General features: G+C 45.8%; 1 protein-coding gene across 1 annotated transcript in view; it reads right to left on the reverse strand.

Annotated features, from left to right (window-relative positions):
• The window catches only part of STAB2 (stabilin 2), a 159,274-nt gene that overhangs the window by 82,533 nt on the left and 49,024 nt on the right, over positions 1-27,717 (reverse strand). The window contains exons 19-28 of the mRNA XM_075068859.1: positions 20,569-20,631; positions 18,808-18,891; positions 17,313-17,399; positions 16,626-16,737; positions 15,251-15,431; positions 14,176-14,269; positions 12,780-12,938; positions 9,126-9,221; positions 7,598-7,693; positions 4,521-4,568 (exon numbers count right to left, since the gene is read on the reverse strand). Of these exons, the coding sequence (XP_074924960.1) occupies positions 4,521-4,568; positions 7,598-7,693; positions 9,126-9,221; positions 12,780-12,938; positions 14,176-14,269; positions 15,251-15,431; positions 16,626-16,737; positions 17,313-17,399; positions 18,808-18,891; positions 20,569-20,631 (1,020 nt within the window). The remainder of the gene's footprint in view (positions 1-4,520; positions 4,569-7,597; positions 7,694-9,125; positions 9,222-12,779; positions 12,939-14,175; positions 14,270-15,250; positions 15,432-16,625; positions 16,738-17,312; positions 17,400-18,807; positions 18,892-20,568; positions 20,632-27,717) is intronic.

Consider the following 27,717-nt stretch of genomic DNA (forward strand, 5'->3'; position numbering starts at 1 on the left):
TTTATCTGTTAGTGTCATCTTTCTTTCAAGTCACCATTGCCACTAGCATCTGAGGGCCTCCCAAGTATTTAAAAATAGAACTAACAATAACAATCTTCCTCTTCCTTCCTTCCTAGTCTGTAGGAAAAAAACAGCATTCAGGTATGAAAATGTATAAACATGAACATTCCTGCCAGAGTATGAAGTTAAAAATATGCCCTGAAAAAGACCTCCCTGTTTTGCTTGTCTTATCAAACACCATTTGATCCAGAGGGAGGTTTTCCCCTGTCCCCAAAACACAGCCTCTGAACATAGCTCAGGCAACCACAGGGCCTGATCCAGCCCACTGAAGTCGGTAGAAAGATTCCTACTGACTCTTATGGCCTTGGGTCAGGCCCACAGTCTCTTTCTGGGCAATAAGTCTCTAAGGGCCAAGAATTGATTTGTACAAAATCTCGGATAGTCATTGTGCTTTGATTTCCTAATTCCTGCTTTTTATGAAACTAATTTGCAACTGGAAAGGATATGTGTAAAGGCCGATGACAACCGGTGTCTTGAAAACCACTTCTAGATAGCTAGGATTCTTACTGTGTTGGAGTAAAATCTGGGGACAAACCTGCTTCAAGAACCCTGCACTTCTTATCATTTAACAGAATACTTGGCTTTTGTTTCAAGACAACGGAACTGAAAAAAAAAAATTAGCTGGTGCGTGACCATGGGTCTGGTGTGGAGGAAGGACTGAAGGGAATGGGGGAGGCTGGGGATTTTGATAGGAGATAATTAAAACATTAGGTATCATTGATTGAAAGTATTTTTGGTAGGTTATTTAGATAGCAGTGATTATAACTACAAGGGCGCCATGAACAGCATCTGTGCAATGGAGAAGGAGCATCGCACAAATATACAGAATAGAACTTGCTACTAACCTGAGATGTTAAAATCATGGAAGTTGCACTGGCTCTTTAATAGACAAGTGGGGAATGCAACACTATAGAACACTGGTTCTCAAACTGTGGGTTTGGACCCCAAAGTGGGTTACGACCCTGTTTTAATGGGGTTGCCAGGCCTGGTGTTAGACTTGCTGAGGTCTGGGGCTGAAGCCTGAGCCTCACCAACAGGGGCCGAAGCCCAAGGGCTTCTGCCCTGGACAGTGGGGCTCAGGCTTCGGCTTCTGCCCTGGGCGGCGGGGCTCAGGTTACAGGTCCTTGCCCGAGGCTGAAGCCCTTGGGCTTCGGCTTTGGTGTGCCCCCCCCCCACTGCCCATGGAGGCAGGTCTTGGGGCGGGCTCAGACTTTGGTCCCCCCTCCTGGGGTCATGTAGTAATTTTTGTTGTCAGAAGGGGGTCACAGTACAATGATGTTCGAGAACCTATGTTATAGAAGAATATATCTTTTAACACTACAGTTCTTTAATTTAAGAGGTGGAGTTTCTCTGAATTAGAGCAGGAATGTCCATGTCCTTATTTCAATAGACTTTGTGGTCTGTTCCCTGCATAGTGTGCTCACTCTTCTCTCTCTCCCCTCTACCACCTGATGAGTTTTGTGCAAGCCTTGCGGCACTTTCGTAATACTTTACTCCTAATACATGACTACATGTTTTATTTCCACTCTTGTTTTGTTATTTTCTGCCTGTAAAATTGCCAATGAAATATGCTGCTGTTTGAGAGCCTGAGTCACATAGACAGCCAGGTAACTATTTTTAAATTAGCCACATTCTCCTCCAATGCTGTGATGGCTACACTATGTGTGACAATGGTTAGGCAGCTGGCATGTTATGACTGTTGCTTATCACACTGTTCCTAAGGGTCTGTCTGTTACGCTGTGCTTGCTCCATTTATTTGTTGTATCTACTTATTGCCTCTTGTCTTATATTTAGACTGTAAGCTCTTTGGAGTTGGAAGTGTCTGTGTGTTTGTACTGCACCTGGCATAATGGAGGTCAGACTTCTAAGTTCTACTGCAATACAATGTGATGGGGCAAGGCCAGATGGCTACAGTAAAGTAGTAAGGAACAGGTATGCTAGCCCCAGGCTGACCAAATCCCTAGTACCATGGTAACCAAATAGCAGTTGTTCCAGGTTAATCAAGACACCTGGGGCCAATTAAGATCTTTCTAGAAGGCAGTGGAGATAGCTACATTGATTGGGCCACCTGAAGCCAATCAAGGGCTGGCTGGAACTAGTTAAAAGGCTCCCAGTCACTCAGTGAGTTTGGGGTGTGAGGAGCTGGGAGAACTAAACTAGAACTTGAACTAGAACTAGGAACTAGAACTAGAACTAGAACTAGACATAGACTAGAACTAGACTAGAACTAGAACTGACTAGAACTAGAACTAGAACTAGAACTTAGAACTAGAACTAGAACTGCTGGAGGACTGAGGAGTACAAGCATTAAGACACCAGGAGGAAGGTCCTGTGGTGAGGATAAAGAAGTGTTTTGGAGGAGGCCATGGGGAAGTAGCCCAGGAGGTGTAGCTGTCATGCAGCTGTTACAGAAGGCACTATAGACAGCTGCGATCCACAGGCCCTGGGCTGGAACCAGAAGTAGAGGGTGGGCCTGGGTTTCCCCCAAACCTCCCAACTCCTGATCAGACACAGGAGGAGCTGACCCAGACTGTGGGGAAGATCACTGAGGTGAGCAAATCTGCTGATAAGTGCAGGACCCACCAAGGTAGAGGAGGAACTTTGTCACAACAAGTAATACATTACAAGAGAGATCTGGCAAATGTGAATCTTTGTTGTTTGGAACATTTTGTTCATTTTGTTCAAACTGATGTTTCTAACCCTACTATAAATTCAGACATTATATTGTGATTCACCTGCTCATCCATTTTTTATGGTTCAATCAAGTCAGTGCAGATGGTGGGTTCCTCCTTACTTGCTCTGATAGTCAGAATGATGACCACTCATAGTTTAGGATTTTCATGCCATCCAGCACTGTGAAAATAGGCAGGAGAAAGAATTCTCCTTCCACCCCCTTTGCTGTGGAGTCTACAGCAGCCATTGGCTCCATAGGCCTTATGCAGCCTTCTCACCAAGGGGAGAGATAGAAGAACCTGCTCAGTGGTGAGATCTGATGTCATCTACATGCCCGTAGAGCTGAGCTCTCTATGCAGCCTCCCACCTCATATACTAGAACTGGCATTGGTTCCTCTGCCAGTGGAGCTTCTGCACTTATTGAGATTGGAGCTGAAATTTGGCCTCAATGGCAGAAGAACTAGATGACCAGGTTCTGCCCTGACATACATCTATTCACCTGTTCATGTCAGTATAGATCTTGGCCTATATTTGATGGGAATGTGCTGTTGCACTCCATATGATTTTATGAAAATATGCTAATGAGTGTGAATATAATGTAACTGGAATATGCTTCATGCAAAAGGTCTCTTGTAAGATATGATTACAAAGCTTATAATCTACTGAGTGTGTTCATCCTATTTGTATGAATGTATCATTCTTGTATCTGAAACTATGAATATAAAATATAACTCTGAGGCCTACTGTACTTATGCAAAGTGTGGGCCATTAATGGTGGTTTAGAATCTTGATGGATCCCATCAACTAGGACAATTGACTGTAAATGGCTCTGTTTACTTGCAAGCCTTCCTGTGAGTCAGGTCAGGAAGAATGAAGGCTTGGGATCTAATAGGACATGTGACCATGCCTCCTGGTACAGGAATCCATCTTAAACCTGGTGCTTTTCCATTTAGAAGGATGAGAGGGGACCCAGAGAGACAAAAGATTCCCACCTTGTGCCAAAGCGATATTATAGGGATGGAACAGAACTAAGGGGGCTGCAGTCATGTGAAATCCCCTGCTTTTCACCTAAGATGCCTGCTGGAACTAACAAGAACTGTACCGGAGAAAGGATTGGGCCCAGACTAGGAAGGAGTCTAGTTTGTGAAAGAAGCTTATTGGAATATCTCTGAGGGTGAGATATTATCTGTAATCAGCTTCTCAATGTATTAGGCTTAGACTTGCATGTTTTTGTTTTACTTTGTTTGGTAACTTAATTTGTTCTGTCTGTTATTACTTGGAACCACTTAAATCCTACTTGTTATATTTAATAAAATCACTTTTATTTAACCCAGAGTAAGTAAGTAATACCTGGGATCGCAAACAGCTATGCATATCTCTCAACCAGTGTTATAGAGGGTGGACAATTTATGAGTGTACCCTGTATAAGCTTTATACAGAGTAAAAGCTTATACAGGATTTATTTGTGGTTTGGATCCCATTGGGAATTGGTGTCTGGGTGCTAGAGACAGGAGCACTTAAATTGTTTTCAGTTAAGTCTGCAGCTTTGGGGCATGTGGTTCAGACCCTGGGCCGGTGCTGGAGCAGACTGGTGTGTCTGGCTTGACAAGGCAGGGTTCTGGAGACCCAAACTGGCAGAGAAAATGAGTTCCGAGGTAGTCTCAGCACATCAGGTGACAGTCCCAAAGGGGTCCCTGTGATCGAACCCATCACAGGGAATATCACTAGAGAGCCACATTTCTATATATTAAAAGGATAGTATTTTCCTCAAACAAAAGTATACTCACGTTAACCCATTGGTTAAATCCAGCTGCCTCTGACAGAGCAGACAACCCCTGATCCAATAAAGAGAAGAATTAATACAGAGGTTATTCATAAGACCTACATAAGTGGTCTGATTTTTAGAAGTAATGAGCCCATACAGCTGCTATTGCAATCTGTGGTGACACAGAATGTCTGTCCTGGGTGCTATCACATGGAGATGCAGGGATTCATTAGGCATATGGAATGAGGACAGTGGCAGTTGTACCATCAGCAATCAAACGGTAACATTTTCCTAGTACTATGGTATACTTTGGTTTCAGTGGGAGTTGTGAAAGCTCAACTGCTCTGAAAATCAGGCCACCTAATGCTTAAATATGCATGTGTTAATTGATTTTATCATTTAATTTATAGGTGTCTAACTTTGGGCTAAACATTTTATCTCTAAATATTCAAACACAAATCTTGGCTTAACTCAATCCTAAATAAATCAAAAGCAAATTCTTTGTTTTTGTGTGGTATGTACACCACCTAGCACAATGGGGTCATGGACCATGACTAGGACACCTAGGCACTATCGCGATATAGATTAAATGATAAAGTCATTAACACAGAGTTAATGTTGCCTAGTGATAGTCTGTGCCCTTCCAGAATTTAAGTTCAGCAAACTTCAGACTTCTGGAAACAAAGAAATACTGAATTAAGGTTGTTTGCCCATATAACTTTAACTCTGCCTTCTTTGAGTGCTGCCCCCAAATCACCCACAACACACATACTCATACTTTGCCTGTTGGCTGTAATGCACAGGCACTCCCTGCACTTGCTCTACACTCAAACACAAAGCCTACTCCAACAAAATACCACTTGCAAAATTTAACAGCCGCCTCATACCCTTTTACAACCCCTTTACATGTGCACACAGGATACCATCTAAACCTATGCTTTCCCCCACTCATCATTAAATCCACAGACTGCTCTTCTATCCCACCTAACTGTTGACAATACCCATGGCAAGAAGACCCCAGTGCCCTTCTGCTTGACATAATCCACACAATTCTGTACTGAAACCCTGCATCTCCATGTACCGTCACCCAGGACTGACATTTTAGGTCACCTCAGATGGCAATGGGGAGCTGTGGGTGCTCATTATAAAGGGGCTGAGAGCAGGACTCAAGACACTCTCACACAGGCAAGGCCCGCATATTCCATCTTACATGAGAGGGCTTAGACTTCTCTGATGGGGCAGGAGGCCCAAGCTCTGGCATACACTATCTGCCTCCAGTCCACCTGCCACTCACCCCCATGTCTCTTTCCCAGAGTCCCTCCCCCATCCCCACTTATCCCTGCTTCCTTTGATGCAGCCCCAAACCTGTCTCACTCCTATACCCCTACCCCTCCACCCCTTAAAATGCCCCTCCCCTGACAGTAAGCATTCTTACACCAAACTTTTGTTTTGTTACAAAAATACTTTAAATTTATTCCCGCAAAATGCCTCCCTACCAAAGAGGGGCAGATTTTTTTATATGCCTTTTTGCCCTAGGCAGGGCTAGAACTGTCACTAGCTGGGTGAGTTCAGGACAAAAGACTTACTACTTATTGCCTTGAACTATCCAGATACAGTGAAAACTTTCCATCTACAAATCCTCTTAGCCTCCTTTTTTTGCACATGCTCAGTGTGATGTGTTTGGTGTTTGACCCTTACGCAAGAGCTTCACTGGAGAGCCAAACTCTTGCTATAATACTGTTTTCAATTTTGCTCCCCGAAAGGACTTGTTGGTGCTATGCACACTCTGATGGTAATGCTCAAGTTAGTGAGACCCTTATGTCTGATCTCTAGGTGTGGGCAAAAAATGGTGCCAGACTATATCTTTAGAAAAGCTGTTTATTTCAGGGGGCTGTAGCTCAGGAATCCCTTGTTCAAATGACCTCAAATTTGGATCACTACCCGTACCCTGCACTCCTACAGGGCACACTAAATTTCAAGGCAATCTATGTAACTGTGCAGATTTTACAGCACTACGAAGAGACCTTCTTTACACAGAATGGTCTTCTCCAACCTTAACTATAGTGAAGATAGTGCTCCATTATAATAAACATAATAACAATTAAAGGAAAGTCAGTTTTTAAAACTTTCTCTTTTTTTTTGTAGTACTGATAGTGAATGGAAATCCTTTAGGATTATTTTCAGAAATGGGACATTTTTAGTAGCCAAAGTGTACTGTAGTCCTAGGAAAAACTATACTGCTATTCAGTTATGATTCCCCATTCCCATGCAGCATGTTTACTGCAGACCTTCATCTTGAGTGTAATATCTCCCTAGACAGACATTTTGTTTTCCACCAACTGGAGAATAGAAGAGTTTTCAGGCTCTGTGTTGCCATTTCCAAGTAATGTGAAAGGTTGCAAATTTAACCCGATATTATAAATCCATTGGCAAACCTGCTTTAAAGGTCTTTATGTTCTGTAATGGATTCTTAGTCAATAATTTATTTGGTTTCTGTTCATTTCAGTGCTGAGACTGGGAACAGATTGGGCTAAAAATGGTAATGCCAATCCCAGTTTTTTACTGCTGCCAGTTTAAAAAGAAAAGATAAGAAAGCTGAGAAGATTGACACATACCTTTCCCTCTCCTAGCCAGTTAAATAGTTGAAAATTTACCTTCTTCACTAAATGACCCGTTTTGTTCTCCTATTTTACTTATGATAAGTCGATCTCTGATCAAAACTGACAGGTTCAGCTGAGATTAATTTTCAAGGTCAGACTTTCACATAAACTGGGCACCAGCAGCTCTCAATGACTTCAGTTGGATTTTGTGAAAATATATGAAAATTAGGCTCCCATGCTGACATTTTCAGAGGCTTAATGAAATTAGATGTCCAATTCCCTTAGGCCCCTTTGAAAGTCCTAGCCTCTCTCTTTAAATACAGTATCTCATTTTTGGGATTTGCAAGAGTCTCAGCAGGAACGCTGTCTGCAGTCAGCACTATTATGCATTACATTGTTAGCATTGTTCAGAAGTTACGTTACTGTCTCCCTAGCCAGCATCACTGTAAGAATCTGCAGTTGAACCTGCCCTTAGACAAAAGACCACTATCTTACTTACATCTGCTGCACTTCCATAGCATATGATGCCATCTCCTTCGTAGCCCTTTGCGCACACACAGTCCCAGACACCAGATGACACAAACTGACAAGTTGCCTTTAAAAAAAGAGGGAGAGAAAATGTAACCTGCCAAAGAGCTGGGGATTCAAGAGATGATGTTGATATAATATGCTTGCACATAATATAAGGCAATGCTGAGATGTAGCAAAGTTAAAGTAGCTGAAAATCCCTTCATTGAGGCCCTGATTCAGTAACGTATCCGTATTCTGGAAAGCACTTAAGCATGTTCTTAAGTCCCACTGAAATCAATAGGAGTTAAATGCTTTCATGAATGGAAGAAACAAGGTGTGTGAGGTAACATCTTTTATTGGACCAACATCTGTTGGTGAGCTTGTCTCTCTCACAAACAGAAGTTGGTCCAATAAAAGATGTTAGCTTTATTTTCCTTCCTGTAGAAAGTTTTTCATCTAGCATACCAGAAAAAATACAATTTAGAAAACTAGTCTCATGCCACAAATGATAAGTTCAGAGAACAGTTAGTGAAAAACTCATAAACTGTCAAACAATTGTGAATTACAAAATCGTACCCACCAAAGCTGTTTGCAGATAATTTAGGAACAGAAACAAAAGGTTAAATTGATCAGATAATTTACTGTCAATAAATAATCCAACCAGTTCTAATTAAAATAAAAATCAACCTCTTTATGCAGTGTAGCATATCACATCTTGAAGACTCCCATAATGCCTGACTGAGCAGATACTTCTGATCTGGAGAGAAGAAATGGTGGTGGCCACTAAGTATTTTAACTGTCTGGGAAAAGCAAATTGGACCTTGATTTGAGACCCACAGAGTAAATTGCATCATACTAAACTTATCTACCTTGGATGGATGAGGAGACCCTCCTGAAATTTGAACCTATGGCTCCTAAGAGTCTATGTATTGTTAGACCAGATGATGAGACTACTAAGCCCCATTTCTTTTGCCATCTTTGAAAGGTGAATGGGATAACTGAATCCTGAACTAGCTAGCTATTGTAAGTAACCAAAAATAACTTATTCTATGGTGTATGGATTCAATGGATCTGCACCAATTTAGCAGCAGAGAATTTGTCTCTGTGTCTTCATGTTGTTTTGCTAATATTCGAAAAACAAACAAACCCCAAAACAAACCATCTAGATATTACAGAGAACATGGAGATCAACTGGAAATTTGATCTCCTTCTTAAAAGACCAAATTATAGGGGCCTTACTCAATTATCACTCAGATTTCAGTCAGGGAAACTCTAATGGATCTCAGTGGGAAAAACTGAATAGGGATCTATTAGATATCAGCAATCTCTTCACCTGATACTGAAAGACACTTTCATGAACTCCACTGAGCTTTAAAGATCCTATAACAGGGAGCTGTGACATATTTGCTCGAGCGGAATGCCATTCATTCTCATGTCCATGGAGGAAATATTATGCACTGATTTATAGAGTAAAAGAAATGTTATTTGAATATTTGTTCAGAGAATAATTAACTCACCAGATGATGGCACTTTCCATTTTGTTCCAGACAAGAGTTTATTGGTTCACATTCAATTCCATTCCCGCGAAATCCTTCCTTACATTCACAGTCATTCTACCATTCCAACAAAACAAGACAGTAAGGTAAAACGCTTAAAACATTTTAGAACATTCTAAACACTATGGATCAGATTTCCGGATGGTGTTTATCCACATAGCTCCACTGACTTCAATGGTGTGACACCAATTTACACCAGCTGAGAATCTGTCCCTTTGTACTTTAAACCTACAAAGGATTTGTGTTGAAACTCTGAACCTACTGTTGCATCCCCAACATTAATACCAGTAAGTTGAGGCCCAGCAAATGGTGGAGCTGAGGTGTTTGATCTTTTGGCATCATTCCCAGTGTGTCCTGCATGGATGTTTAAAAGAATTAGTGATTTAAAAACTATATACATGTGTGCTCTAGAAATATCCTAGAGAGATAATTGGCATTCATGGATTGCAGATGGATTTTTTTTAAAATTTTTCATCAATAGCTGTAAATAACTAAAGAATAAAGTACAGTCCCTTTCCATAGAGAATTAATAAGTTTTTTCAAAAGTGAGTTTTAAGGCAAGATTTAAAATGGAGAGAAGGGTAATCATTTGGGACATAAGAACATCAGATTTGAAGGGCCTCCTGTATCATCAACTCCGGTCCCCCGTTATTGCAATAAACCCTGTAAGTACCGTGTCATGGTACAATTCCCCATTCTGAACCTTAGCGTTCAAAAGGTGGGGTACCAGCATGAATTCCTCTAAGATGAATTACCAGCTTAGAACCTGTAGCGCTGCCACCAACCAGGAATTCCAGTGCCTGGTACACTCTGGTCCCCCCAAAACCTTGCCCGGAGACCCCCAAGACCCAGACCCTCTGGATCTTACCACAAGGAAAGTAAACCCTTTCCCCCACTGTTGCCTCTCCCAGGCTTCCCCTCCCTGCGTTACCTGGAAGATCACTGTGATTCAAACTCCTTGAATCACAAAACAGAGAGGACAACTCACCTTCCTCCCTCCTTCTCTTTCCCCCTCCCAGACTCTCCCTGAGAGAGACAGTAATCCTGACGAGAGAAATTAGCCTCTCTCTCCCCTTCCCTCCTTTCTCCCCACCAATCCTGGTGGATCCCAGACCCTGTCCCCTGGGTCCTTCACCAGAATAAAAAAAACAATCAGGTTCTTAAACAAGAAGAACTTTTAATTAAAAAAGAAACAGTAAAAATTATCTTTGTATTTAAGATGGACTAGGTACAGGGTTTTTTAGCTATAGGCACTGGAATACCCTCCCAGCCTAAGTATTCAAGTACAAATTAAAATCCTTTCAGCAAAATACAAATTTGAACTCCTTCCAGCCAAATGCACAATTAAACTCCTTCCAGCCAAATGCACATTTGCAAATAAAGAAAATAAACATAAACCTAACTCACCATCTACCTAGTACTTACTATTTGGAATCTATAAGAACCTGTATCAGGGAGATTGGAGAGAAACTGGTTGCAGGTCTGGTCTCTCTGAGCCCCCAGAGAAGAAAACAACCAAATTCTAACAGCACACACAGAAACTTCCCTCCCTCAAGATTTGAAAGTATCCTGTCTCCTGATTGGTCCTCTGGTCAGGTGACAGCCAGGCTTACTGAACTTGTTAACCTCTTACAGTCAAAAGAGATACAAAGTACTTCTGTTCTATTAACTCTTACTGTTTATGACATACTGGGTTTACAGTGGTGCCAGAGGCGCCCTGGCGCCAGGCCCATGCTCAACAGGGACCTGTCAGCCGGCCGTGCACTGCGCTTCATTTGCGCTGCCAGCTGAGGGGCCACCGCAGGCTGGCTCCTCTCCTTTCCAGCCCCTCCCCCGTGCTCCTCTCAGCTGTCCAGCCAGCCCAGGTATCCCCGCCCCTGCCTTGTCCCATCCCCTCTGCCCACTTGCTCCTCTGCCGGTTGGGTTGGAGGGTTCTAGGAGGGTCATGTTTCACAGGGGTCTGCCTGCCCCCTCCCAGTGTGGCTGCGGCTCTGGGCAGTCTTGCTCTGCCCGCCACCTCCTGGCATTGAGCCTCCTGGGACCAGTGCAGGGGGCAGGTCATTTTCCCCAAACCCCCGCTGAGCTCCAACCACTTTCACTTGGTCCCTCCTGCAGACTCCCATTGGCCCTGCACCTGGAACCTCCCTGTGCATTCAGATCTCCCACTGAGCTGTCTGCACCCAGACTGCCCTACACAGAACCCACTTTCCCTCATCTGGATCCCCCCACACTAAGTCTCCCTGCCAGGGTCGCCTCTACCATTTTTGCCACCCCATGCAAAAACAAAAAAATGCTTGGACTGCTGCCGCCCAAAGTGCCGAAGCAGAAAAAAAAAACCCCACCTCAAAACCAACTAACCAACAAACAAACAATGCTTGGACTGCTGCCCGAACTGCTAAAGTGCAAAAAAAAATAAAAATAAAAAAAGCCACCAAGAATGGACGGAATGCTGCCCCTTAGCATGTGCTGCCCCAGCCATGTGCTTACTCTGCTGGTGCCTGGAGTCAGCCCTGCCCTCTGCACTTGGATCCTGCTGCCAGGCTGAGCCTCCTTGCCCACATCTGGTGTGTCTGGCACAAAAGGAGCAGGGCCTCAGGGTGTTTCTGTGGCAGGCATGGCCCTTGTGTTGGGTCATGGTCAGGTTCAGTCTCACTGCCAAGTCCCTGTCCCGAGGGGCAAGGGAGGCTGCAGGGTATTCTCCCACCTCTATGCAGCCAGTGGCCTGTGCTCCCCACTGCCACAGTGGAACTTAGACTCATAGAATAGCAGAGTTGGAAGGAACCTTAGGAGGTCATTCCACATTTATTTATTGTAAAAAAAAAAAAAAATTGCAGCATTTTAAAATATTATGAGCAGAATTTGATCCAGAATTCCCTCAGGAATATGAGGTGCTGTACAGCTGTGAGGGGGGGACTGTGAAGGGGGTGCTGAACAGTAGGGGATCTGTGGGTGGGGGAGCTGGGCAGAAAGTATGGTGTGAGGGTGCTGTGCAGTTGTGGTGGGAGGTAAGCGGGAGTGGTCTCTGGGCAGGGGATGCTGGGCATAGTGTGTCTGGGGAAATTGGGCATAGGGATCTGTGGGGGAGGTCTCTGGGTGAGGTGGCACTGGGCATAAGGGCAGGGCACTGGGCAGTTGGGCAGGTGGGCAGTGTGGAAGGGACAAGCTGGCAGCACAGGGTTGGGTGGGCCAGTGTGTGTCTAGCAGTTGTGGGTTTGTAAACAATGCCCTTGTGCTGGGCTGAGTGGGCCCACTCCCACTGCGCTGCACCTCACTGCCCCCAACCAGCCCCTCGCTCTGTGGATGGCCCCCCATCACATGCTCTTTCCCCAATGGGGGCCCACAAATATATTTGGCACCGGGCCCACAAAAAGTTAATCTGGCCCTTTGTCATATAATCCCTTCATAAATTTATCAAGCTCCATCTGAAAACCACTTTGGTTTCTTGTCCTTACTCCTATGAGATGAGGGACACAAGATGTGCGAGGCTGTTCCAGGTACGTGGGGTTGCATGGAAGAGGGCACATAGAGGGAGTGGGAGAAGATGTAGCTCAGTAGTAAACTTGGGCAGAACAGAATGAGGTAGTGGTAGTGCAGGAAGATATGAGCAAAACTTACCTGACCTGGCCCTACATATATGCAGGTAGCATTGTTATGGCATCCTCTGAAATTTGGTAGCAGACAATTGTTGATCTCTGAGCAATCTCTTCCATTCCCATTCCATCCTGGCTGGCACACACATGTGTGAGTTCCAAGGCCTGTTTTAATACATTCTGCCTGTGGGAACATGTCAGAGTAAACAAATTTAATGGACACCAACCACCATCTTAAAATGGACAGCTCGGAAAAGGACATGCTGGAAAGGAGACGGAATCTTTATGACGCTAGAGAACCAAACTCTATTTTTTCCTCTTTAATATTTTAATGGATTTTTTTTTTTTTTAGTGCTGGTGAAGAGTGCTAGACTTACAGCCTGGGAGCTTGACCTTCCCCTTTGTCCACAGGAGGCAGTGGTGGGCAGTGAAAGGTTCCCTCACAATGCTGTGTCAGTGTCCCCTGACTTGAAGGAGCGGAGGCAGGGCCGGCTCCAGGCCCCAGCGCGCCAAGCGCGTGCTTGGGGCGGCATGCTGTGGGGGGCGCTCTGCTGGTTGCTGGGAGGGCGGCAGGCGGCTCCGGTGGAGCATCCGCAGGGAAGCCTGTGGGAGGTCCACCAGAGCCACGGGACCGTGAGTGGCAGAGCACCCCCCGCGGCGTGCCACCGTGCTTGGGGCAGCGAAATGGCTAGAGCCGGCCCTGAGTGGAGGGACCACATTTAGAAGGTGTGAAGGTCTCTGTTGACTGAATCAAATCTTTGACCTCTGAACTGATGAAATCAGCAAAGATGCCAATTAATGCCAGCCATCATGAGTGTTGTTATTATGTGGATACCTCTGCACTGCTGACTGTAATGCAACTAGCAACTTATTTCACAGAAGCTTCCAAACAGTCATCAGATGATAATAAATAACTTTAGGTCACTAATAACTTGACCTGAATTTGATCTGACAATTTAAACATTGAAAATAATCTTAAAATCCATTATTTAATTCTTTGAACTAGTTATGGGCTTCCTTGTAGTAGCTCCTGGTCTGCCATCTCTAAAGAGGAAAAAGATCCCTCATTGCTATAGCATTAGCTTCATTATGGAATGGGAGGGCATGGAGGAGTAGAAAGATTTCAATCCATGGTTCTGCTGCTTTGAAGGAAGATTTTACTTTGGGTTATATTAAGAATGTCACAGAACTCCCTAAAAAAAGCAGTGTGGCATCCATCTTTGGGCATAATGACTGTATAAATCATAGCAATTTTCATAGCAAAGCAACTGTAAGGGCAGGAATTTTAACTATGGGAAGGACGTGAATTTGGTTGGGAATTCAGAATTTATATATGCAAATGTTTCTTACTACTATTCCTAGCCTTTCTTTAGATTTCCTTTAAACTAAGCAACTCATTCGGTAAGAAATTGTATACTTACATTGCTATCGCAACCACCTTGAGCTAAGCTAGCACAAGGATCTACTTCACTGCAGGTTGTCCCATCTCCCTCATATCCAGGTTTGCAGATGCAGCTATAAAAACAAGGTTTGATTAAATCACTTTGCATGATAGGACACTTGTAAAATTAAACTGAATTGATTTTTGATACTATGGGTATGGCTACACTTGGCATTTCAGCGCTTTGAAGTGTGAGTGTGGTCAGAGTGGCAGTGCTGGGAGAGAGCTCTCCCAGCACTGCACGTAAACCACATCCTTTACGAGTGTAGCGTGCAGCGCTGGAAGCTGCGCTCCCAGCGCTGCCGCCCTGATTACACTGATGCTTTACAGCGCTGCATCTTGCAGCGCTTAGGGGGGTGTTTTTTCACACCCCTGAGCACGAAAGTTGCAGCGCTGTAAAGTGTGAGTGTAGCCAAGCCCTATTTTTTCTTTAGCACATTGTCTAAATTACAGGTTGCTTAAAATTATTAGCTTTGGCTTTATGGAAGATACCATGTCACTTCAAGTACATAGATGGCTAAGGGTGAACAGCAGACAAGCACACTGCCCAAAATTTTCAAAAGCACTGAAGTCCCATTTTCAAAAGTGACTTAAATATTTAGCCTGTCTCATTGCAAGTTAACGAATTTAGGCTCCTAAGACATTTAGGCACTTTTGAAAATGAAACTTAGGTTCCTAAATTGCTTTGACACTTTTAACTGTTACCGTCTTACTTCTTCAATTTTACAAGCTCAAATATATTGATCTTAAGATCTGAAAAAGTTCTTTGTGTGGAAATGAGCACAGAACTGGGAATCAAACCGCTGAGATCTAATCCCTGCTGTGCAATTGACTCACTGCATTGCTTTGGGTAGGTCCCTTCACTTTTCTGCCTCTGTTTCTCCCCCTCTCAAATGAAAAGAACATGCACGTACCACCTCACAGTATTATTATAAAGATTAATGTTTATACAATAATGTGAAATGTTATCTTGAAACAGAAAATGCCAATCCTGTAGTTTGATTCTGAAAGTGTTATAGCACACCTAATATTAGTTAGATATAAGTAACACCTACCTCATGGCACCATTACTAAGCTGACAATTTGCATGTGCATGACAGAATTGCACAAAAGGCCCACAAGGAACTATCTGCTTATCACAGAGTTTCCCAGCATATCCACTTTTGCATGATCCAGCAAGGCAGATTCCATCACTATCTATCCTGTTATCACACTTCCCATAAACACACAGACATTCTGTAGGGGGAAGAATAAAACGTGAAATTAAAACAATTGTCCCCATATGCCATTTCTTAAATATTTCAGATTAGTTCTTTCTAAATCTAAACACCTGTAATAATAATCTTCATATTTTTTTATAGCACACCTGTCTGCCATTGGAATTTAAAGTTATCTATAGAAGCAGGTGAAGCAGGCACACAACATATCTTGGATTGAAAAAACTGAAATGATTATATATAAACAGATCAAACAAAATCACTGAACTTTTACAAACCAAGGCCCTGATCCTGCAAGAATTTACTTGCGTGCTTAACTTTACACCCTATGAGCAGTTCTGTTGAAGTCACAGAACTACTCAGAGTTCCAAAAGATAAATAAATGTGGATGAATTTGCAGGCTCAAAGCTCAAAAAGATCTTAATATTATATCTTTTTAAAGTATCTGTGCTTCAGCCTCTGACCTTCCATCATCTTATGAAAGGCCAGTGGCCTCTTAGGCTATGGTTACATAGCGATAAAAAACTCATGGCTGGTCCAGGTCAGCTGATTCAGGTTGCAGGGCTAAAAATTGCTGTGTAGACATTCAGCTTAGGGCTGGAGCCCGGGCTCTGAGATCCTGCATGAGTGGAGCATCCCAGAGCCTGAGCTCCAGCCCTAGCCTGAACATCTACACAAGTTTTAGCCCCAGAGCCTGAGTCAGCTGTCATGAAACAGCTGCATGGTTTTTATCCCAGTGTAGACATAGCCTGAGCCTTAAGGGAAAGTGCTTTTTGCGTATGATAGACTGGTTCATAGTCAAAAAGCTATGGCCAGCAGTGGCTCCAGGCACCAGCACTCCAAGCATGTGCCTGGGGCGGCAAGTTGCGGGGGGCACCCTACCAGTCTCTGCGAGGGTGGCAGTCAGGCAGCCTTTGGCAGCTTGCCTGCGGGAGGTCCTCTGGTCCTGTGGATTCCACGGCAATTCGGCGGCGGGTACGCCGAAGCTGCAGGACCGGCGAACCTCCTGCAGGCAAGCCTTTCAATGGAAGTCAATGGAAGCCTTTCAGTGGGCTGTGGATTAGGCCCTTTGTTGGAAACCATATGAAATTAGCCCACCCCAAAGGCCTTCTACAGAGAGTATGCCACTATCAGTTAGCTCTGATTGTAATAAAAATAACATTTTAGAAGACATCAGGTTATGCACAGTGGAGGAGGGAGCAGCTATGCTTACTTTTGTCACACTGAGGACCATATTTATCAGGGTCTGAACAAAACTGACAATGGGATCCTTGAAATCCATCAGTACAAATACAAGTTCCATTTCCTTTCATTCCATCCACACACTGCAACACAGAAGATATAGGATTTATATATGAATGTTAAAATAATCCTTTTTTGTTACTCTCTGGGGGAAAAGTTGTATAACTAACTTGGGCCAGTCTATAACGTGATTATAGCAGTGCCCTCTTTAAATGTAAGAAGAATCTCAACCCAATTATAAATATTTTTTCTAGTGGAAACTTCCCCCCAGCTTGTTTCTTCCCTGTTCCCATATGTCCATAATTCCATTCTCCTTCTCAATTGTAACTTTAAAATTATTATTTTGTTGTTGTTATTTTTGCCTCAGACAACCCTGGGCCCCAGAGTGGGTCACTTAAAATCCCAACCATGCCCAATACATTGTATTAAAACCACAGAATTTAATGTTTTTGTTAACTGGAGGGGTCCACCATCTTTCCCCTTCTATATCAGTGTCTGACTCCCAGATTGCCAACATAGATTAGCAGAATGTGAACCTCCTGCAATATTTTTCACATTTGTTATGTGCTAAAGGCTCAAGGGAGTCTGGAGACTCCCCAGCCCAGCCTGTCTCTACCCTCCCATAGAAGTGCAATGTGCTGCTGGTTGCTCTATTTACCTGTCCATTTCCTGAGCAGGGCTTGGAAAATCCTCCTGGACACTGATTGCACTCTGGCCCATAGAAGCCTTTGCAACACTTAGGTTCCTGTGAAGTAAAGCACATACTGCTGCATGGCATGTAAAGTAACACTTTCTTCCTCTATCTGAAGACTTGAGGGATGGACCAAGCATTCAGGGCTAGACGGTGCCATTTCAGCACAGCCCTGAACTGTGGTTGACCTGGAGTGACATTGTCCCAGCGTCAGCTGCAACCTGTCTCCCAAAGCTTCTCAGTGTGTGACGGACTGCACAAGCTGCCATACTCCTCTAAGCTTTATGGTCATGTGGAGAAGGAGCTCTGACACAGACAACTGTCTGAGGCCCTGGGATGCTGCACACTCAAAGGGGCAGTGCCTGGGCTGCCCAGAGGATTCAGGGGGCCTGGGGCAAAGCGGGGGAGCTGTGGCACTTGTACTCACCCAGTGACAGTCTGGGTATTCGGCAGCATTTCAGTGGTGGGGGGCCCTTCAGTCACTCCACGTCTTCGGCAGCACTGACGGGCCCCCTGCCGCTGAAATGCCGTCAAAGACTCAGACCGCCACTGAGCCAGGGCTCGTGGGGCCCCTGTGGGGCCTAGGGCAAATTGCCCCACTTGCTCCCCACACTCCTTAGATCAGGGACTGCAACTCTCCTCAGCCTACAGGTGGGCCATACACAGGAGTAATTGCCTCACTTCCTCTTCAACTGCTTCACCCACAGATGTCTAGCTGTAATCTAGCCCTAAATAATTATTTTCTGTATCAACATTTTTATGCAGGAATTGGGCTGCTATGCAGATTCATGACTATAAAAGCATGGGAACTGGCTAAGTCATAGCTAAGCATGGGTCCAAAGGCCTCTCTTGTCTTAGAGATTTGCAGACCTTTTGCACCTAATATGTATCACGAAACCCAGAAACCTAATTAGAAGGACTGGAAAAAGGAATGTGGAAAATTAATGGTACTGGGTTGTGATTGACAATTTTTGTAAGGATTAGACATACCACAGGAGGCAAAATGTAGTAAAATCCTTGCAAGCACTTGGCTGCTTATTGCCACTGAGCAGCACATGGACTCTTGGAAAAATTATGTATCTGATTAGTGTTGCTAATTGTCAAACTGTGCAGTCCTTCATAAAGGCAGCCAAATGACTCAATGAAAAGTGTTTGGGAGGTGTTGAGATTAAAAAGAAAGAAAAGCTGAGTTATATAATAAAAGAAAGTTCTAAACAGAAATGTGTGGCAGCTACAAAGCCTTTCCAGAAGAGCTGAGGTAAACATGAAGAATGGAGAGGAGCTATTTCAGGTAGTACTAAGGGTAGTATAGCAGAGAAGCCAAGTGTCTCTGGCTGGTACTCTTGCTCAAAGAACTACGATAAGGGGGCCTCTAGATGCTGCACACATCCAAAAGTAAAAAAGCAAAGAGCAACAGCAATATTTGGGCTGATTTCTATATGAACCTTGTACAATTTCTTACCTTTATTGTTACATTGCAGTACCTAGCACAGCCGGTTGTTGGATAGAACAGGGCTTCATAAACACATCTACGTCTTGAAAAAGCCTAGAACATAAATAAATCATAAACATATTTCCAAGTAGCTATTCAATACTGCACTACAATCAAAATGTTAGGAAACGATTTAATTGAAGAACAGGAAATATCATTACATTGTTAATTTTTTTCTATTGATACTTACAAGGATATTTTTAGTTTTACTATAATGTGTAGCTTCCTGATTTTTTTTTATCTGTCGTTGGATCTTTACTATATTGTACATGGGATAGAGTATTCAATACAAGTGAATTCTGATCTACAGACAACAAAATCTCTTGACAGCAATATGTGAGTTTTGTACATGGAAAAATACACCACCAGAAATGACAATTAATGCTTTTAAAGACAAAACAGATGAAAGCTTTCTACTGGTTCCAAAGCATGTGTACATTTATTATTGTTATTATTGATAATAGTAATAATCATGCTTATTATGGCAGTGACTAAGGGCCAACCAAGAGAGGGATCTCATTGGGGTGGGCTCTGTACAAACATACAATAATAGAAGATCTCTGCCCAAAGAGTTTTCAGTCTAATTTGACAAGACAGACATAAAGTGGGGGAATGGGTAGAGCATGAGGTGAACAATATGATGACAGAAAATGTCATGTTAATTCCTTGATTCTTTTTTTCTTGGCCGGGGGATGGGTTTACTTTGGAGGGGATCAGCTAAATGGGAAGGAATAAGGGGAGAGACGGACAGGGCTGGGGAGAAGAGGCCGAGAGAGGCAGGTGTGGACTGAAGCTGAGGTGGAGAGACTGATGAAGGAAGAGGATTGGCGCAAACAGCCAATCATCATAAGGCAGAGAACATCCAGTCAAAACTAGAAAGTTCTCTGAGTGTCTATAGGACACGGCTTTGGCACCTTCTGCTCCTATTAACTGGAGTCTCTGATAAGAAGGGAGGTACCATGATGGTCCTAGTGCCCCCACAGTGTGTGTGTGGCTCTGCTCTGTACAGTTCTGGGTCCAGGAGATTGCTGGGCCTCATTTTACCCCTTTCCCCCTAAGGCTGTAGTTCCTTCTTTGGGATCTTCTGCTCCTAGTACTGGCTGGAGTCTCAGTTCCTTGATGCACCCTTCCCACCCAACCCCAAACCTCTGAGGTCATGCTGTGACATGAACAAGTGAAGGGTAGGGGGCAGCACAGGCTAGGACTGTTTGCAACTGCACATGGCATTAATTCTTTGGAGAGAAACAAAGCATTTATTTTTGTGACTGAGCGATAAGTTTTAACAGGTCTGAGTCTAGTGTAGTCTTAACCCTTCTGTATTTTCCACATACAAATTCTCAAAGCAGAGTCTATAGTAACTGTCCTCCCTTACTACTTTCCTCCTCTAAAACAAAAACATACCCCTCCTACACAGAATGCTATCCCAAGCAGAACTTCCAATACCCAGGATAGAAGAGTGGGAGACTCCATGAAATCTCCTCGGGCCTTTGCTATACCAATTTAAATAACATGGGAGTTGCCCAAGTACTGCTGTGACAAATATTGGTACAAAACTCTGAGACAGCTAACTCTTGTAAAGCCCTAGTAAGCTAAATATTACTGGTTTCCCAAAATGCTGAGTAGAAGAAATCAGTTATTGTTTGTACTGGGTAAATCAATGCAGAAAATTGAATTTAAGTTTAAACAATACTCTAGCCTGTTTGGCAATATCTGTAAAGGAAGGTCACTTACTATGGGCTTTGAGTCCCCTGGACAAGTGCTCCTGTAGAATACTGAACATTTTACACAGGTACCCTGAATGGAGACAGGACAGTAGTCACATTTTAGGAAGGCTATAGCGATGTCTGATAAACTTAATTCAGTTATGTCATGAATCACAGAACTAAGTAACAGCACCAGAACTGAATCTTCCCTCATCAAATCTCTAATGAACATTAATTTTTATCTTTTCATCCTTCCCCCTGCCTCCTTTCCCCAGCTTTTTGCCCTTTCCCCATTCCTTTCTTTCCTGACCACTTTCTCTTGGAGACCTGGCACCTCCCTAAACTGGAGTAGGGAGTGACGGTTTCAGCAAATCCACACACACATAATGGGGCAGATTCTCAACCAGTGTGGATCTGCATAACTCATTGAAGCCAACGTCGACTTCATCCAGCTGCGGATCTGCCCTAATTTGTATATTTCAATATTTGTGAGATGTTTTCTGTAACTCATAGGAAGACAACCTTAGCAAACTAACTTGAGATCTATCTCATGTATATACAGTCTGAAGAGAATAAATATTTTCTCTGTATCCATATCATAAATCTTACACTGAGCCATAATCCCGCTATGTTCATCACTCTTTTTTTAATCACCTTTTAGCTCATTGTCACAAATGGTTAGTTTAGCATTGCCTGGCAATGACAGCTGCAGTAGTGAGATGATTTAGAATCAACTGGCAGGTTTCAAGATGAGGAGTCATAAAAACTCAACATCTGATAATGATGGGAGCTGTGTGAATAACTGAGGTTTGCTGACTGAAACCAAAATAATAATTATAATTAACAATAAAAACATTTTTGGGTGACCTAAAACAATCGTTTAATTGTTTTGTTGAATTAGAAAAGTCTAAAAATTTTTGTTTTGGGTTGAGCAAAATATTTTGTTTTTGAGGGTTTCTTACCTTTTCAAAATTAAAATTACGTAAAATTCAAAACCAAAGGTCATTTCAAATTGAAACTTTTTTGGAACATGTAGAAATGTGTCTATCTTTTCAGAATTATTATTTTTTTAAATCAAAATAACTTGGTAAATATTTACATAAATTCACCAGATGTTTCAGTTGACACTGAATCTGCAATGTTTGTTGAAAAAGTTTTGTCTGAAAATTTTCACCCAGCTTTAATAAGTATTTGATAGTGAGGATTAGACGGTTACTCATCTTTGTAACTGTTGTTCTTCGAGATGTGTTGCTCATATCCATTCCAGTTAGGTGTATGCGCACCGCGTGCACGTTTGTCGGAAGATTTTTACCCTAACAACCCCCGGTGGGTCGGCTGGGTCGCCCCCTGGAGTGGCGCCGCCAAGGCGGCGGATATATACCCCTGACGACCCGACCGCTCCTCGGTTCCTTCTTGCCAGTACTCTGACAGTGGGGAAGGAGGGCGGGTTTGGAATGGATATGAGCAACACATCTCGAAGAACAACAGTTACAAAGGTGAGTAACCGTCTTTTCTTCTTCGATTGATTGCTCGTATCCATTCCAGTTTGTGATTCCCAAGCCTTACCTAGGCGGTGGGGTCGGAGTGAGACGTTGCGGAATGCAAAACTGCTGAGCCAAAGGCTGCATCATCTCTGGACTGCTGAACCAGGGCATAGTGAGAAGCGAAGGTATGCACCGAGGACCAGGTAGCTGTGCGACATATCTCGACATATCCTGGCACGTGAGCCAGGAAAGCAGCAGATGAGGCTTGAGCACTGGTAGAGTGTGCAGTGAGGTGGCTTGACGGAATGTGAGCCAAGTCATAACAGGTGCGGATGCACGATGTCACCCAGGATGAAATCCTTGTGAGGAAACGGGAAGGCCCTTCATACACTCTGTCACCGCGACGAAGAGTTGGGGGGTTCTGTGGAAGGGCTTTGTCCGCTCAATATAAAAAGCGAGTGCTCTACCGACGTCTAGGGAGTGCAGCTGTTGCTCCCTGTGTGATGAATGTGGCTTCGGGAAGAAGACCGGAAGGAAGATCTCCTGGTTAACATGGAAAGCTGATACCACTTTGTGGAGAAAGGCCGGGTGTGGACGCAACTGCAGCTTGTCCTTGTGGAAGACAGTATATGGAGGGTCCGCCATGAGAGCCCGGAGCTCAAAAACCCGTCTTGCCTATGTGATGGCTACAAGGTAAGTGGTTTTCCAGGACAGGTAGAGAAGGGAGCAAGTCGCTAATGGCTCAAATGGTGCTGACATAAGCCTGGTAAGAACCAGGTTGAGGTCCCAGTTTGGGGCGGGGCGGCGTACCTGGGGGTAAAGGTGCTCCAAGCCCTTGAGGAATCGAGATACCATAGGATGAGAAAACACGGAGCGGTCATTCTCTCCTGGGTGGAAGGTAGAGATGGCCGCCAAGTGCACCCTCAAAGATGATATTGCTAGGCCCTGTTGTTTAAGGGACCAGAGGTAGTCCAAGATGGTAGGGATGGGGGCCTCGGCAGGAAGAACGTTGTGCTCTGCACACCAGCATGTGAAACGCTTCTACTTGGCCAGTTACGTTGCTCTAGTAGAAGGTTTTCTGCTTCCCAGGAGAACTTGTTGCACTGGGGCAGAGCAACGCAACTCAGACTGGGTCAACCACTCAGGACTCATGCCATGAGATGGAGGGACTGCAGGTCTGGGTGATGCAGTTTGCCGTGGTCCTGAGTTATCAGGTCCAGGTGCAGAGGTAGTGGGATAGGGTCGGCTATTGACAGGTCTAGCAACATGGTGTACCAGTGCTGCCTGGGCCACGCTGGAGCGATCATGATCAAGCGGGCTCTGTCTCTGCGTACTCTCAGCAGGACCTTGTGGATGAGTGGGAATGGTGGAAAGGCGTATAGCAGGTGCGTCGTCCATGGTATGAGGAAAGCGTCCACTATCGAACCCTGTGAGAGGCCTTGAAAGGAACAGAACATCTGGCATTTCCTGTTCTCGCTGGACGTGAAGAGGTCTACATGGGGAAATCCCCACTTCCGGAAGACCGAAAGAGTAACGTCCGAATGAAGCAACCACTCGTGGGAAAGGAAGGATCTGCTGAGGCGATCCGCCAGAGTGTTCCGAACCCCCGGGAGAAAGGACGCTATGAGGTCTTTAGAGTGGGCTATACAAAAGTCCCAGAGTCATAAGGCCTCCTGGCAAAGGGTCGAGGACCTTGTCCCGCCCTGTTTATTTATATAGTACATGGCTGTCATGTTGTCGGTGAATATCGACACACAACGGCCCTGCAAGTGCTGTTGGAATGCCTGGTAAGCAAGGTGGACTGCTCTCAGCTCCTGGATATTGATGTGCAAGGCCAGTTCCTGAGATGACCAAAGGCCTTGAGTGCGTAGATGCCCGAGGTGAGCACCCCAGCCAAGAGATGATGCATCCGTTGTCAGGGACGCAGAGGGCTATGGTGGATGGAACGGCAGCCCTGCACACACCAGGGATGGGGTCACCCACCATTCGAAGGAGCCTAGGATGCTCAGGGGAATGGTGACGATCATGTCTATGGAATCCCTGCCTGGTCAGTACACTGAGTTGAGCCACGATTGGAGGGGGTGGAGGTGCAGTCTGGCGTATTTCGTCACAAATGTGCAGGCCGCCATGTGACCCAGGAGACCGAGGCAAGTGCGAACTGAAGTCAACGGAGCAGCTTGCAGACTCTGGATGACGGTCACCATTGCCTGGAACCGGGGCAGTGGTAAGCAGGCCCTGGCGGGGTTGGAGTCCAGGCTGGCACCAATGAAGTCTATCCTCTGAGTGGGAGTCAGAGTGGCTTTTTCTGCATTGATCACTAGGCCTAGATATAGGAAACGGTCCTTGACAATGCCGACGTGATGGGTCACTTGTGCCTCGGAGGTCCCTCGGATGAGTCAGTCACCTAGATACGGAAAAACATGTACCCGACGACAGCGGAGGTGGGCGGCGACTACAGCCATGCATTTCGTAAATACTCTTGGGGCTGTAGAGAGTTCGAAGGGTAGGACCGCGAACTGAAAATGTTGGCGGTTGACTACGAACGGGAGGAACCTCCTGTGAGGTGGGTAGATGGCTATGTGAAAATACGCATCTTTCATGTTGAGGGCAGCATACCAGTCTCCAGGATCCAGGGATGGGATGATGGTCCCCAGGGATACCATACGGAACTTCAACTTTACCATGTATCTGTTGAGTTCCTGCAGGTCCAGGATAGGTCTGAGACCCCCTTTTGCCTTGGGGATTAGGAAGTAGCGGGAGTAAAACCCCTTGCCCCATTTGTGTTCCGGTACCTCCTCTATGGCTCTTTTGGCGAGGAGCGTTTGCACCTCCTGGAGGAGGAGTTGCTCATGAGAGGGATCCCTGAAGAGGGACGAGGAAGGGGAGTGGAAGGTGGGGCGTGAAATAAATTGGAGGTGGTACCCAAATTCCAGCATACATAAGACCCAGCGATCTGACGTTAGCTGGGACCACGCAGGGAGGAAAAAGGAGAGGCGGTTGGAGAAGGGAGGGAATGGCTCGTTTGACAATACTGGTATGATGCCCTTGGGCACACCTTCAAAAGGAAGGTTTCGGCCCTGTGGAAGGTTTGGAGGGACCTTGGTTCTGGCCCCCTTGATTGCCTGACTGCCTCTGGCGACTGGTTCTACCCTGCCTTCTAGCAAAGTCCTGTCTCTGTCTGGGCTGAGGGTAAGAGCGGTGCGGCTGGCGCGGAACGGCCTGTGCTGAGTCACTGGCGTATGCATGCCCAGAGAGCACATAATGACCCTGTTGTCTTTTAGGCTTTGCAGCCTAGGGTCTGTCTTTTCTGAAAATAGGCCTTGCCCTGCAAAGGGGAGGTCCTGGATTGTGTGTTGGAGCTCCAGGGGAAGGCCTGAGACTTGCAGCCATGATATACGCCTCATAGTCACCCTGGAGGCTAGAGTCCTGGCTGCAGAGTCTGCCACATCCAGGGAAGCCTGGAGGGAAGTTCTAGCCACCTTTTTTCCCTCATCCAGGATGGCCGCAAATTCCTGATGGGTGTCCTGCGGGAGCAACTCCTTGAATTTGTCCGCCGCTGCCCAGGTATTGTAATTATAGCGGCTAAGGAGGGCTTGTTGATCAGTCACACGGAGTTGGAGCGCCTCTGTGGAATAGACTTTGCGCCCCAGTAAGTCCATGCGCCTCGCGTCTTTTGATTTCGGGGCTGGGGCCTGCTGGCCATGGCGTTCCCTCTCATTGACCGACTGGACAACTAGGGAGCAAGGAGGGGGATGGACATATAAATATTCGTAGTCCTTGGAGGGCACCATATATTTACATTCCACTCCCCGGGCAGCAGGTGGGACAGAGGCCGGAGATTGCCAGATTGTGTTGGCATTGGCCTGGATTGTCCGTATAAAGGGGAGAGCCACTTTCGTGGGGGCATCTGATGTTAAGATGTCCACCACTGGGTCCTCCACCTCCGGGACCTCCTCGATTTGTAAGTTCATATTCTGTGCAACACACCTGAGGAGGTCCTGGTGGGCCCTTAGGTCGATCGGTGGGGAGCCTACCGACGACGTTCCAGCTACCGCCTCGTCAGGGGAGGAGGATGAGGAAAGACCTGGGACAAGCGGGTCAGTCGAGGGCTCCTCTGGGTGGACAGCCTCTGTCTCCCTCGGGATGTGGGAGTCCTGTGGCTGGGTCGACACTGCCTCCGAAACAGAAGGAGGAGGGCGGCTAATGGTGGCCTCTGGCATCCAGTGCTCTGATGTGGCCGAGCGTGATGGGCCTGGATGTGCACCTTGGGCCTGGATGTGCACCTTTGGCCTGATGGTATGCCCAAGGTGTCCAGAATGCCCACTGTTGAGGTCCGTGATCCTGAGCCTGGGGCTCATGGAATAACGCGGCAGGCACATCAGCGTCTCTGTCCTGGGCATAGGCACTGTCCGCCTGGGAAGACACGGACGGGTGCCAGGACAGCCAGGGAGGAGCTGAGAGACCGTGGTAAGTGTCCCTCTGTCTCACCATTGGTGATCTCCTTGGCACCGGAGATCGGTACCTGGAGTCATACCAGTGACGAGAGAGAGACTGGGACCTGCGACCAGCGTGGTGCCGGGAGGTCGACCTGGATCTCGAATGTCTGCAACAGGAACGGCTGTGAGAGTCGCGGTGCCGGGAGCGGTGCCGGGAGCTGGAGTGGTACCGAGAGTACCGGTACGGAGGCCAAGACGTCGATCTGTGCCGCGAGTACGACCAGTACCAGATAGGTGAGCAGCGTCAGGACCGTGACCATCCATGACATCGTGAACGGCGCCAGGACCTGGATCATGATTGGTGCCGGTCTGCTGTGCTGAAGGAAGGAGGTCTCAGTATAGCCAGTTTGCCTCTGGAGTGTAGTACCCGCACCGGCAGTCCCGAGGGTTGAGGCAGGACAGACTCCATCATGGCTATAAGGTCCCTGGCTGTGGACAATGCCTCCGGTGTAGAGGGGACCGTAAGCTCAACCACAGGCCTCGGCGGGGAGCTCTCAGGGACTGGACTCGCCGGCCCTCGCTGGACCGGAGTTGACGGTACCGCAGCAGTCAGTGCGACGGCAGGTGTAGGTGCTGGGTGGTCTGAATGATGCTGCATCTGTGGTGTCAAGGACACAGAGATAGTGGAGGGCTTCGACCTCTTCTGCTTCGGGGAGAGAGATTGGTGCTGAGCAGGTCCCTGCACTGGAGATGGCCGGTGCCGCGGCGTCTTGGCGGTGCCGGGATGCTCCGGTGCCGGAGGAGCGCTGCTAGCAGAGTGCTTAGCGCTCGGTGCCGAGGACAGAGGGTTCAAAGCTGCCTCCATGAGGAGATTCTTTAAGCAAAAGTCTTTCTTTCTTTGTCCTCGGTTTAAATGCCTTGCAAATACGGCACTTATCCGTAATGTGCGATTCCCCAAGGCACTTTAGACATGAGTCGTGGGGATCGCTTGTGGGCATTGGCTCATGACAGGCTGAGTACGGTTTAAACCCCGGTGAACTGGGCATGGGTCCCGGCACCGGGTGCGGGGAAGGGGCTAATGCCCAAACCCCGCTGAACTATATACACTAACTATCTAAGAACTATTAAACTAACTATAACTATAGATAAAACCAACTATACACAACAAGATAGCGAAGAAACAAGGAGTAGCTAGGGAAGTGGAGGACAGCTGAGCCACGCTCCACTGTTCCAACGACCGACATGGGCGGTAAGAAG

Source organism: Chelonoidis abingdonii, chromosome 1 (assembly GCF_003597395.2).
Source record: "Chelonoidis abingdonii isolate Lonesome George chromosome 1, CheloAbing_2.0, whole genome shotgun sequence".
Taxonomy (NCBI): domain Eukaryota; kingdom Metazoa; phylum Chordata; order Testudines; family Testudinidae; genus Chelonoidis; species Chelonoidis abingdonii.